The sequence below is a fragment of the Leptodactylus fuscus genome, chromosome 3 (assembly GCF_031893055.1).
Source record: "Leptodactylus fuscus isolate aLepFus1 chromosome 3, aLepFus1.hap2, whole genome shotgun sequence".
In the NCBI taxonomy this organism is placed as follows: Eukaryota; Metazoa; Chordata; class Amphibia; order Anura; family Leptodactylidae; genus Leptodactylus; species Leptodactylus fuscus.
The window spans coordinates 22,340,876-22,354,788 of NC_134267.1; the positions used below are offsets into that span (position 1 = coordinate 22,340,876).

At 41.6% G+C, this 13,913-nt stretch overlaps 1 protein-coding gene across 1 annotated transcript in view; it reads left to right on the plus strand.

Annotated features, from left to right (window-relative positions):
* Window positions 1-13,913, plus strand: part of GALNT14 (polypeptide N-acetylgalactosaminyltransferase 14) — a 303,711-nt gene that overhangs the window by 149,500 nt on the left and 140,298 nt on the right. The window contains exon 2 of the mRNA XM_075267232.1: window positions 5,093-5,262. Coding sequence (XP_075123333.1) covers window positions 5,093-5,262 — 170 coding nt within the window. The remainder of the gene's footprint in view (window positions 1-5,092; window positions 5,263-13,913) is intronic.

Below are 13,913 nucleotides of genomic sequence, written 5' to 3' on the forward strand. Positions count from 1 at the left end.
CACAAACCTCCTATCCGGCAGATCCTCCTTGGCACCTCCGTGCCTAAACCTGACTACATTCCTCCTCCTGAAAGCCTGGCCTGTATAATTGGAGTTTGATGCAAAAGATGGAGCACCGCGGCTCCAGGCATTCCCTGAGGAGGTACGGCCGGATCCGCCATCTTGGCGTGTTTGTGGGCGCTGTGTGGGCTGCTGAGCACCTGTACCATGTGGTTCTGCTACTGTGCGAGTATCTAGAGGGGGAAAGTCCTGCACACTGGACTGTCCTGTGTCCGCCCCACCATCAACCTCTATGTCTGCAATATCACCAGACTCCAGAGACTGGACTGCAGAGGGGTCTGACGCCATAGATAGTGAAGGATCCCCCCCAGAAACACCTTCCCCTGCTGGGCCGTTATCACATACAGGAATATCCATAATATCAGGCACATTAGTCAGACAATCAGCGGCAGCAGAGTCCTGCACAGCAGAGTCCATATTAGTATTATAGTCAGCGGCAGCAGAGTCCTGCATAGCAGAGTCCATATTAGTATTATAGTCAGCGGCAGCAGAGTCCTGCACAACAGAGTCCACAACCTGTAACCCCAAATATGTTACTCCCCCAGTACCTTCAGGTAAGAGTCCATAGTCCTGCTGCAATGACTTGTCTCCTGGGACTTGTGGTGTCTGCACAGCTGCTACTTCATTACCATTAGGCAGGGGTCCATGACCTGGTTGCAAAGTGCTGGTTGCTGGGACTTGTGGTGCCTTGCTGAGAACTGCTGCAGGTTTTTGCTGTTGCTGAACACTGGTCGCTTTCCCGTACAAATTCCCTTCCTTAAAAGGGAAACTTGCTGGCTGCAGAACTGGTTTTACATGGGACTGCTGGCTGCCACCTTGAGAGGGTTCAGACCCAGCTTTAGCACAAGGTGATGGTGACTTCTGGTATTCCTGGAACCGCTGCTGGTTTCTGTATGATTCTCCCACCGGTCCCATTTGCTCCAGTACAGTCTCGGTCTCCCGTACGTTCTCGGCGAGCTCTTTCGCCAGTGCGCTCAGCTTCCTGTCCAGTAACACCAGTTTCTCAGGGCATGCAGACTTTTTTAGATTATACGCACATTCAATCTGTCTCTGCAGATATATTTTACTGGCCTTCAATGTCTCCAGTCGCTTGACCAGTGCTGGTATCTCATCTGCCAGGCGCAGTTCTGGTGCTCGCTCAGTAGCTGTGACAGTCTGTGCATTGTTGGAAAGCTTTGCAGGTTGGTTACCCCCAGTATGGCTTCTGGTTGGTGTAGCCTGTGATTTCTGACATGCTACGGCTGTTGTCACTGCCATGGGCCCACAATGTCCAGACTGGGGACTATGTCCCAGTTTATTTCCAGTGACTGTACTGCTGGTACCTTGAAGCTTCCCCGCTGATCTCCCTTTGATCTCCTCCACTGCCTTCACTACATTTTTGTAGTTACCGCTTCCAGATCTTGTCCGCTCAGACCGTACCAAAACAGACTGCTGCATGTTCTCCTGCATGGTCTGCTTCTCCAGGGATGTTCTCCTCTGTCTGCAGGAGGGTGGGGTGGACTGGACACCTGCAACCTGCAATGGAGTCTGCACAGGCTGCAAAGTTTGCTCCTTACATTCAACCATTTTGCTTGGTTGTTGCACCGTACTACTGCTTGCTTCCGTTACTTCTTCCTTTACAACTTTCTTCCCATCTTGGCTTGCTGCACTAGGACTGCTGACACACTGGACACGATTCCCATTACTGGGGACTTTAGGATTTCCATCCATTTTTTTAGTTGTCTGGGAATTGCTTCCCAGAGAAGGCCTTGGAGCCTGGGCCTTGGCAGGGGAACTTCCCCACCCAGGGCGGCCCCGCCCTGGGCTATCTCCAGACATCAGGAGCCTCAGGAGAGCTACAAAAACACGTCCTCACAGCTAGGAGGTAGTATTATAGTAGTTATATTCTTGTACATAGGAGGTAGTATTATAGTAGTTATATTCTTGTACATAGGAGTAGTATTATAGTAATTATATTCTTGTACATAGGAGCAGTATTATAGTAGTTATATTCTTGAATAGTAGTAGTATTATAGTAGTTATATTCTTGTACATAAGAGCAGTATTATAGTAGTTATATTCTTATACATAGGAGCAGTATTATAGTAGTTATATTCTTGTATATAGGAGGCAGTATTATAGTAGTTATATTCTTATACATAGGGGCAGTATTATAGTAGTTATATTCTTGTATATAGGAGGCAGTATTATAGTAGTTATATTCTTGTACATAGGGAGCAGTATTATAGTAGTTATATTCTTGTACATAGGAGCAGTATTATAGTAGTTATATTCTTATACATAAGAGCAGTATTATAGTAGTTATATTCTTGTACATAGGAGTAGTATTATAGTAGTTATATTCTTGTACATGGGAGCAGTATTATAGTAGTTATATTCTTATACATAAGAGCAATATTATAGTAGTTATATTCTTGTACATAGGAGTAGTATTATAGTAGTTATATTCTTGTACATAGGAGTAGTATTATAGTAGTTATAGTCTTGTACATAGGAGTAGTATTATAGTAGTTATATTCTTGTACATAAGAGTAGTATTATAGTAGTTATATTCTTGTACATAGGAGCAGTATTATAGTAGTTATATTCTTGTACATAGGAGTAGTATTATAGTAGTTATATTCTTGTACATAGGAGCAGTATTATAGGAGTTATATTCCTGTACATAGGAGTAGTATTATAGTAGTTATATTCTTGTACATAAGAGCAGTATTATAGTAGTTATATTCTTGTACATAAGAGCAGTATTATAGTAGTTATATTCTTGTACATAGGAGCAGTATTATAGTAGTTATATTCTTGTACATAGGAGTAGTATTATAGTAGTTATATTCTTGTACATAGGAGCAGTATTATAGTAGTTATATTCCTGTACATAGGAGTAGTATTATAGTAGTTATATTCTTGTACATAACAGTAGTATTATAATAGTTATATTCTTGTACATAAGAGCAGTATTATAGTAGTTATATTCTTGTACATAGGAGCAGAATTATAGTAGTTATATTCTTGTACATAGGAGCAGTATTATAGTAGTTATATTCCTGTACATAGGAGTAGTATTATAGTAGTTATATTCTTGTACATAGGAGCAGTATTATAGTAGTTATATTCTTGTACATAGGAGCAGAATTATAGTAGTTATATTCTTGTACATAGGAGCAGTATTATAGTAGTTACATTCTGAAGAATCAATTTAGGTAACAAGAGAAAGAGACAACTTCTTAAAGGAGATTATTACAGGGTTCTTTGGGTTACTTCTCTTAAAGTGATACTTACTAAATGCTTCTTCTGGAGTAGAGGGATAATCAATACCCGGCTCTGCCTCATCCATCATACGTTCATTGAGTAACCACTGACCTCACTGTCTCATTTTACAACTCATCTAAATTGTCTGACAAGTTCTCAGATGAAACCTCTTCCTTATTGGTGTATGGAGGGTGTTATCTCTCCGGTGCAGCGGGCCGGTGATGCGGCTCATGAAAGACCTTGAATGTAAGCTCTAATTCTTCACGGCTGAGGTGATCTGGTGATAATTAGAGGCTGTAAGTGTTTTTTAATGTGTACATTTCATAACAATGAAGTGAATGGTTTATCGCAGCGCGGGCCGTACAGTACATCTTCTACCGGAGATGACATTTTGTCACAGTCCCTATCAGACCGTGCAAACCTTCAGCCAGGCCGGTGTTGTAATTAATATCAAACACGGCTACAACTTGGGCGAAGACATTGGAAATAAATCAATGTTAACTCTATTAGTCCTAATATAATGTTCTTACTCATCACCAGGTCTGCACCGCGGTATTACTAGTCTGCCATATAATACTGAGGGATCATTGTATTATTAGGTATTAAGTCAGCTCCTTGTAAACTTCTATAGAGAACCCCTTATATCTTCTCATATACTTATATCTGCAATGGTTGTTGTGAGTCTATATACGTAAATATCTATCTATCTCCTATCTATCTATCTATCTATCTATCTATCTATCTATCTATCTATCTATCTCCTATCTATCTATCTTTCTATCTATCTTTCTATCTATCTTTCTATCTATCTTTCTATCTATCTTTCTATCTATCTATCTATCTATCTATCTATCTATCTATCTCCTATCTATCTATCTTTCTATCTATCTTTCTATCTATCTTTCTATCTATCTTTCTATCTATCTTTCTATCTATCTTTCTATCTATCTATCTATCTATCTATCTATATCCTATCTATCTATCTATCTATCTATCTATCTATCTATCTATCTATCTCCTATCTATCTATCTATCTATCTATCTATCTATCTATCTCCTATCTATCTATCTATCTTTCTCTATATTTAGATATTTCTGTGTATATACCTGTGGGTTTATATACTGTATGTATATGTGTATGGGCATATATATATATCTGTGTACTCCTCCCTGATATAATCCTTCATACACCGCTGATACTTCTCCACTGTCTGAACACAGCCCAGCAAGTCTTCCCATTTAGTGCAGATATATCAGGGGAAGGCGTCAGATATGGCGGAGCGCGAGGAGAGGTTCTCCTTCATAAACTTATAAATAAATGGCTTCTCCGAATCTTATTACCGTGATGAATGTCGGCCCACTAAGTGAATAAAAGTCAATTATTGGATAAATATCTCACTCCTCAAAATCTCCCGTTTTGTGCATTTGCTAAGAGAACATGATAGATAGTGAGAGATGGATTGTGGGGTGCGGGCGCCGGTATCATGAAGTGGCAGGAGAGCTGCGTACGTGTATCGGGGGATCTGTACATTGTATATCCCATTATACAAGATATTTGAGGCTCCAGGCTGGAAAATGAGATTTAACCAGTTATACATCTAGATGTAGCAGAGCTGAGCTGGTCATTTAAAGGGATGTGGCAGCCTAGAAATAACAAGCTAAGCGAGGTCCAGTTATTTACATCTCACCCCATTATAATACCCACAGTGTGAATAAAGCAAAGGGCTTGCAACTGTGTAACACAGGAGAGCTCGGACCCTCACACTTCTCTTCTTGTCTACAGGACACAGATGTGGATTGGGATGATCTATGGGACCAGTTTGATGAGCGCAGATACCTGAATGCTCAAAGATGGAAACCTGGAGAAGACCCCTATAGGCTGTATGCCTTCAACCAGAGGGAAAGTGAGCGCATCCCCAGCGACCGAGCCATAAAGGACACAAGACATTACAGGTAGGAACTGTGGAAATATCCTCATGTACTGTGGGCACTGGGACCTTACCGAACTATACAGTACAGGGTTAGTAGTGTAATATATGTATATAGTAACTGTATCGGCAGAATAGTGAGCGCAGCTCTGGAGTATAATACAGGATGTAACTCAGGATCAGTACAGGATAAGTAATGTAATGTATGTACACAGTGACTGCACTAGCAGAATAGTGAGCACAGCTCTGGAGTATAATACAGGATGTAACTCAGGATCAGTACAGGATAAGTAATGTAATGTATGTACACAGTGACTGTACCAGCAGAATAGTGAGCACAGCTCTGGAGTATAATACAGGATGTAACTCAGGATCAGTACAGGATAAGTAATGTAATGTATGTACACAGTGACTGTACCAGCAGAATAGTGAGCACAGCTCTGGAGTATAATACAAGATGTAACTCAGGATCAGTACAGGATAAGTAATGTAATGTATGTGCACAGTGACTGTACCAGCAGAATAGTGAGCGCAGCTCTGGAGTATAATACAGGATGTCACTCAGGATCAGTACAGGATAAGTAATGTAATGTATGTACACAGTGACTGTACCAGCAGAATAGTGAGCACAGCTCTGGAGTATAATACAAGATGTAACTCAGGATCAGTACAGGATAAGTAATGTAATGTATATACACAGTTACTGTACCAGCAGAATAGTGAGCGCAGCTCTGGAGTATAATACAGGATGTAACTCAGGATCAGTACAGGATAAGTAATGTAATGTATGTACACAGTGACTGCACCAGCAGAATAGTGAGCGCAGCTCTGGAGTATAATACAGGATAAGTAATGTAATGTATGTACACAGTGATTGCACTAGCAGAATAGTGAGTGCAGCTCTGGAGTATAATACAGGATAAGTAATGTAATGTATGTACACCGTGACTGCACCAGCAGAATAGTGAGCGCAGCTCTGGAGTATAGTACAGGCTGTAATGATATTGATATTTATATATTTTTTTCACATAGTTTGGTTTATTATTTACTATTTAGAAATCTATTTTATGCCTCCATTTTATTTGGGCTGTGCTTATTCATTAACCCCTCCCTCACACCCTTTTCAGCTATTTTGCTTTCCATATTTAGGTTTTCATTATGGAGGGTTTATCAGATCTTCTGTTGGTGTTAGGACATTTCTGATATCTTTTTAGCATATCTAAGTGAATCTCTTATTAGAGGACTCAGCCTGTCAGGGCATTACACAGAGAACCTGTTGATTTTATTGGACACTGTGTAATACTTCACTTCCCCTGTAGGAGCGCTGCAGGCAATTGAATTCATTGCTCACTTACAGCTAATTACTTATATGTAGGGAATGGATTTAATAGAAATAACTTCGCATTTACCAGCACAGACCCGTCCCTTTATGATATCACTGCTTATAGGATGACTTTGTGAGCACCCCCGAAACCCCCTACCCTGTATACGCCTATACAATAAACTTGTAGATAAAGTCTTAAAGATGTCACCTGATAGGAAAACTTCATGGCGTATAATTAAGCGGCGTAGAGAGCGGGGACCATCCCCTCCCCGTGAAGCGTCTGCTCCATGATTTATCTCCGGGATGTTATCAGCTGCCTGGCAGCCAGTGAATGAATTACCATTGGCAATATCTCGCCCAGTAGAGCACATGTGGGCCGCCTGGGCGCAGGTGCGTGTAATGAAATATGCACTACAATCTAGCACGGATAAACAGGCGGCTGTCATGTTTCGTTATGGCTGTGGCAATAAAAAGAGCGCAATTATTAGTATATCAAAATGTTCATCACCAGCTTTACCAGACACGACGGGATTACACGTAGACACGCAAACGGGACTCGTCCGGTTTCACTTTAATTAAATATTGTTAATGGGAAAAACCTTCTCTAGATTCTGGTTTTATATGGCCGAAACGTCTAAGACTGTAGCAAGAGGGGTACAACAGTGGTCTCCATCTTTGGGTGACGCAAAAGTACAAATCCCAGCATGTCCTGACTTGTAGGGTGGTAACATCTGGTTCATGGCAATATCTTATGGAGAAGACGATGAGGATGTCTATAAAAGTTGGTCAAAAATTCTAAAATTTAGGCTCCAAATATGAAGGTGTAGAAGGCTTGGGTACTTGGTGATACAGCACATGGATCATGGATGATATCTTTGTGTTGTCCGAGCCTTCACAGATCCATTGATTTCCCTTTGTGAGCCTAAACCACAAAATGGCAGGCGTAGGACCTGTCGTAACTTTGACTTGGGCTCACAGCGCTGTACCCTGACCCATGATAATATGGGGGCTTATGTATAGGGCCATAGACAATAATGGAGCAGTGTGATAGCCATGAAGGATACAGCTAACACACAGACCAAGGACACCATCATGTGCATGGAGATTTAGGAGTAGAGAGGAGCAATACTTGAGATTTTTGTTTGTTCCCCATTCCTCACCTCCTGGACTGCTTTGCGACACCTTGCACGTCTTTAAGGTCTGTGGTCATCTTTTTACTTCTCCTGGCTGATATCATAGACCTCGGGGCACCGCTAAGGGCTATGGTGGCATCCCAGTGGTTATGTTGGGAATGCCAACATCATGGTGCATTAACCCTTGTCCGACATCCACCGTAATAGTATGGCGCTTGCTGGGTGTGTAACTATAGTGACCGCCCGGGAGCCAAGCAACCGCCATAGCCACCGGGTGTCTACTGCTTTATGCAGTAGACAACTGGCGCTAATGTCTCCGATCGGTCCCCAGACCGATTGGAGGCATTAACTCCTCCGGTGGCGCCATTTTCCCGGGGGCGCATGAGCGCCGCCATTTTCTTTGTGATCGCCGGCACCTGGAGTAAGCTCAGAGGCCGGCGTCACGTTACTATGACAGCCGGGAGCCTTGTGAAGGCTCCCCGGCTTGCCATTACATTACTTCTATTGCAGTCTATGCTACATAGCCTGAAATAGAAGTGCCGCTATTTTGCAATGCATTAGCATTGTAATGCATTGCATTAGTGATCAGACCCCCTGGGGTTCAAGACCACTAGGGGGTCTAATAAATGCAAAAAAAAAAAAGTAAAAAAAATAAAAATACATTTTTTAAAAAAGTATTAAAAATTCAAATCACCCCCTTTCCCTAGACCACATATAAAAGTAGTTAAATACTGTGAAACACATACATGTTAGGTATCCCTGTGTCCGAAATCGCCCGCTGTACAAATCTATAAAAATATTTTTCCTATACGGTAAATGCCGTAGCAGGAAAAATAATCAAAAGTGCCAAACCGCCGTTTTTTTCACTGTTTTGATTCTGATAAAAATTAGAATAAAACGTGATCAAAGCAATAACATTTCCCGAAAATGGTAGAACTAAAAAGTACACCCGGCCCCGCAAAAAAAGACGCCCTATACATCCCCGTACACGCACGTATAAAAAAGTTATGGCTATCAGAATATGGCGACTTTTAGAAAAAAAAATTTGGGGATTTTTTTAAGGGGTTAAAATGTAACTAAAACCATATAAATTTGGTATCCCCGGAATCTTACCGAAACACAGAATACAGGGGACATGTCATTTTGGTTGCACAGTGAACGCTGTAAAACCGAAGCCCGTAAGAAAGTCGCAGAAATGCATTTTTTCTTCAAATCCACCCCATTCTGAATTTTTTTTCCAGCTTCCCAGTACATTATACAGAATAATTAATGGTGGCATCATGAAGAAAAATTTGTCCCACAAAGATCGAGACCTCATATGGCTCTGGGAGCGGAGAAATAAAAAGGTTATGGGGTTTAGAAGGAGGGGAGTCAAAAACGAAAAACGAACGTATTAGAAGTATTGTCAGGACGGTGCTGTAGATGATGGCGCCCACGTGGCAGTGACTAGTTTGTATCTCTAGGGAATGCTGGGAGTTGTAGTACCAGGACAGTCAGTGTAGATGATGGCGCCCACGTGGCAGTGAAGAGTTTGTCTCTTTTTGTGAAGTTTTCTTCTTCCTCAGAACTTTCTTTGCCGCAGCGTTCTTATGTGTTATTATGTCCTCGTTTATCTTGTCTTGTAAAGAGCAACTTATTGAATTTTTCTGCCGGCGCCCGGAGATTGCTTCATCTCTTGTCACGTCTTTAAACTACTTTTCTCATCAGATATTTTCTTACGTTATTGTTTTTTTTTTGTTTTTTTTTTGCTGCATTCTCTTATCTTCCCTCTTATCTGTTTTCCTTAGATTGTGGCTTTTTAAATATATATATAGTTCGAGAAAACTGCGCAGGTACCGAAAAGTAACTCACTACATAATCCACCAGTCACTATGTGAAGATATGCGCAGATTATATTGGGGACTGGAAGATAGTAACTACTACTACTACTACTAATAAGCAAAATATTAATAATAACAGTACAGTCATACCAATAATAACAGTAATATGAATAATGACAGCACAAATAGTATCAATAATAATTCAGTAGATAACCAATCACCCCAGCCCTGCAGATAGATAGGTTAGTGTCACCAGACCCAGCATATCACCCCAGCCCTGCAGATAGATAGGTTACTGTCACCAGAACCAGCATATCACCCCAGCCCTGCAGATAGATAGGTTACTGTCACCAGACCCAGCATATCACCCCAGCCCTGCAGATAGATAGGTTAGTGTCACCAGAACCAGTATATCACCCCAGCCCTGCAGATAGATAGGTTACTGTCACCAGAACCAGCATATCACCCCTGCCCTGCAGATAGATAGGTTAGTGTCACCAGACCCAGCACATCACCCCAGCCCTGCAGATAGATAGGTTAGTGTCACCAGAACCAGCATATCACCCCAGCCCTGCAGATAGATAGGTTAGTGTCACCAGACCCAGCATATCGCCCCAGCCCTGCAGATAGATAGGTTAGTGTCACTAGACCCAGCACATCGCCCCAGCCCTGCAGATAGATAGGTTACTGTCACCAGACCCAGCATATCACCCCAGCCCTGCAGATAGATAGGTTAGTGTCACCAGACCCAGCATATCACCCCAGCCCTGCAGATAGATAGGTTACTGTCACCAGAACCAGCATATCACCCCAGCCCTGCAGATAGATAGGTTACTGTCACCAGAACCAGCATATCGCCCCAGCCCTGCAGATAGATAGGTTAGTGTCACCAGAACCAGTATATCACCCCAGCCCTGCAGATAGATAGGTTAGTGTCACCAGAACCAGTATATCACCCCAGCCCTGCAGATAGATAGGTTAGTGTCACAAAAAAACAGCATATCACCAACCAGAGATGTGTGGTGGGTTCTTTTCAAAGCTCACATCCTGGAGTCTGCATTACATATGTAGATAGGGTAGCATTGGGATTTAGGGATTTACACCAATCTATCTATCTGCAGGGCTGGGGTGATATGCTGTAGTCTGATGACACTCCATTTAAGTAAAATGTAAGATTCTGGACTACTGCAGACCCCAATAGACAATATTACTAAGCTAAAGCCAAGCCCAGACCTGAGATAACATGCACTAGCACTATCCATAGAGACATAAGACTCAGCTTAGATGCTGTTTTTTCAGATCAGGCCGTCATGCTCAGTATACATGTATTCCTATATAACAACACCCCTATAAGCACAGGATTGTGACAACATCCAAGTGTCTGGGACAGATCTCGTGTAGGAGCCTTCAGCACGCTCAGCTCCTCATGGACACGTATATAGATATCAGCCAATATTAATATTTTATAATAAAGTCGCAGCCCTGAAGAATCCTCAATAAATCAGTCTCAGAGCTGGACGGATTTATGGCCTGACTGATGATGTCACATGAATAATTCACATACAGCGTGTGCCAGTAGAATTCTATATGTAGAGATGGAAATTATAGACAATTATCAGCTGTACTGGAGTATATAGATGGCGACCTACACATAGTAGTGTTACCCTGATGGGCAGAATCTGAGTCTTCCCCTCTGTAATATTGTGCGGCCTCCACGGGGCAGAGAGCTGTAGTATCACCCCCATCATCCTCCGCCACTCCCGCTCTCCTGTCTTGTCTGCCTTAGCTCCTTGTAGAGGTGACATCTGTATGCTATTTGTCTTGTCACTTGTTAAACCTTGTGGAACATTTCTGTGAATATTGATGGATTTCCTCATTTAGCAGAAGATGTAACCGGTGCGGAATAGGATGTGTCTGCAGAAGGAGGGATGAGAGGAACCTACACCGGCTGTCTCACAATCCTCACATCTCTGCATGACGAAAAACAGGACAGTCCCATGGTCACAGGTCTGCTGACTGGCTCCTGTCATGTAGAGTCCAGTCTGTAGTCTGCTGACTAGCTATTTCTGTGGACTGTTTCCAGTGGCAACTAGCAGAATAGTGAGCGCAGCTCTGGAGTATAATACAGGATGTAACTCAGGATCAGTACAGGATAAGTAATGTAATGTATGTACACAGTGACTGCACCAGCAGAATAGTGAGTGCAGCTCTGTAGTATAATACAGGATGTAACTCAGGATAAGTAATGTAATGTATGTACACAGTGACTGTACCAGCAGAATAGTGAGCGCAGCTCTGGAGTATAATACAGGATGTAACTCAGGATCAGTACAGGATAAGTAATGTAATGTATGTACACAGTGACTGCACCAGCAGAATAGTGAGCGCAGCTCTGCAGTATAACACAGGATGTAACTCAGGATCAGTACAGGATAAGTAAGGTAATTTATGTATACAGTGACTGCACCAGCAGAATAGTGAGCGCAGCTCTGGAGTATAATACAGGATGTAACTCAGGATAAGTAATGTAATGTATGTACACAGTGACTGTATCAGCAGAATAGTGAGCGCAGCTCTGGAGTATAATACAGGATAAGTAATGTAATGTATGTATACAGTGACTGCACCAGCAGAATAGTGAGCGCAGCTCTGGAGTATAATACAGGATGTAACTCAGGATCAGTACAGTATAAGTAATGTAATGTATGTACACAGTGACTGCACCAGCAGAATAGTGAGTGCAGCTCTGGAGTATAATACAGGATGTAACTCAGGATCAGTACAGGATAAGTAATGTAATGTATGTACACAGTGACTGCACCAGCAGAATAGTGAGCGCAGCTCTGCAGTATAATACAGGATGTAACTCAGGATCAGTACAGGATAAGTAATGTAATGTATGTACACAGTGACTGCACCAGCAGAATAGTGAGCGCAGCTCTGCAGTATAATACAGGATGTAACAGGATCAGTACAGGATAAGTAATGTAATGTATCTACACAATGAATATGTAGTATATATATATACAATATAACTATATTGTATCAGTCCTTATATGAGGTTTATAGACTCCACCTGTGGTTATAGAGTCCTTACCATATAAATTAGATGTGACGCCTGCTCGTACTCTCCGCACTTAGCGGTGTCTCTGTTGCTTTAAGGTTTCGGCTGTAATTTGTTTCTGCTAGTTGGGTTTCAGGAACAGTTTGTCAATAGCAATCACACAGGACGCTCAATAATGTCTCCATTCTGTGTCCGTCCCTCCCCGGTGTTGGCTTCATTGTTTGTACTGAGCGTTCTAGTAAATGCCACGTTCCCAGGAGCCGAGAATTTACAATGTCCCTTTCTGTGTTTAGCATGTGACATCTGTAAATGTAGCAGCGTGTGTCACCAGCAGACAGGACAGTGTGAATACTCATGTACAAGGCAGGCGCTCCGGTATCTTTACATATATGTCACTTATTAGCCATTATTCAGTGTAGCAGAGCTGAACGTGTGTGCACTGCAGAGCTCTTATAATATCCAGGACCAGATGTGGCCCCTTCCCATATCATACACAATGTCCATGTTGACTCCATAACAATGGTTATGTGAACACTATATGGCCATCTTATTTCGCAATGCGTATTATACAAGTACCATATGGCGGCACTTTCTGGGTTCTATGTGGCTATTTTGAGTTTTCATGTATGGCACTTTTACATAATAGTCACTATATAGTAGTATTATAAGGGTACTGTATGGCTTTGATATGCACACACCATATGACACTCTATATACTATACAACAATACAGTATGTGTTTAATGAATGTACATGTGCTCATATATGGCATTATTAAATAGATATTCAATGGCGGTATTACTGTAGGTGCTCAATATATGCCACTATGAAATAGATGCTAAATGGCAGTACCATGTTGGTACTATATGGCAATATTTCAGTTTTAGTGTATGATACTATAGTGCAGAATTTTGTGGGTATACAGCATTTTTAAGATTACACTATATGGCACCATACTATACATTTTATATTGCAGTATCATGTTGTCACTGAGGTATTATGTGTTCACTTTTTCTTTTTTTACTGTATGATTTTGACACGGTATGGCGCTATTATCTGTATGCTCATATGGCAGATTTGTGTTCGTACTTTATTATCTTTTTACGTTTTTACTGTACGTCACTGTAAACCTCTATCTATCAGTGTTATATAGTTAGGTACTATATGGCATTATTATGTGTTCACTATATGGTACTGTCAAGTATTTACTACAGTATATGATGGTATTATGTGGACACTGTAATACCGTGTGCTCACTATATGGTACTGTCAGTTACTGTGATATATGACAGTATTATGTGGGCACTGTATGGCATTATTATGTGTTCACTATAGA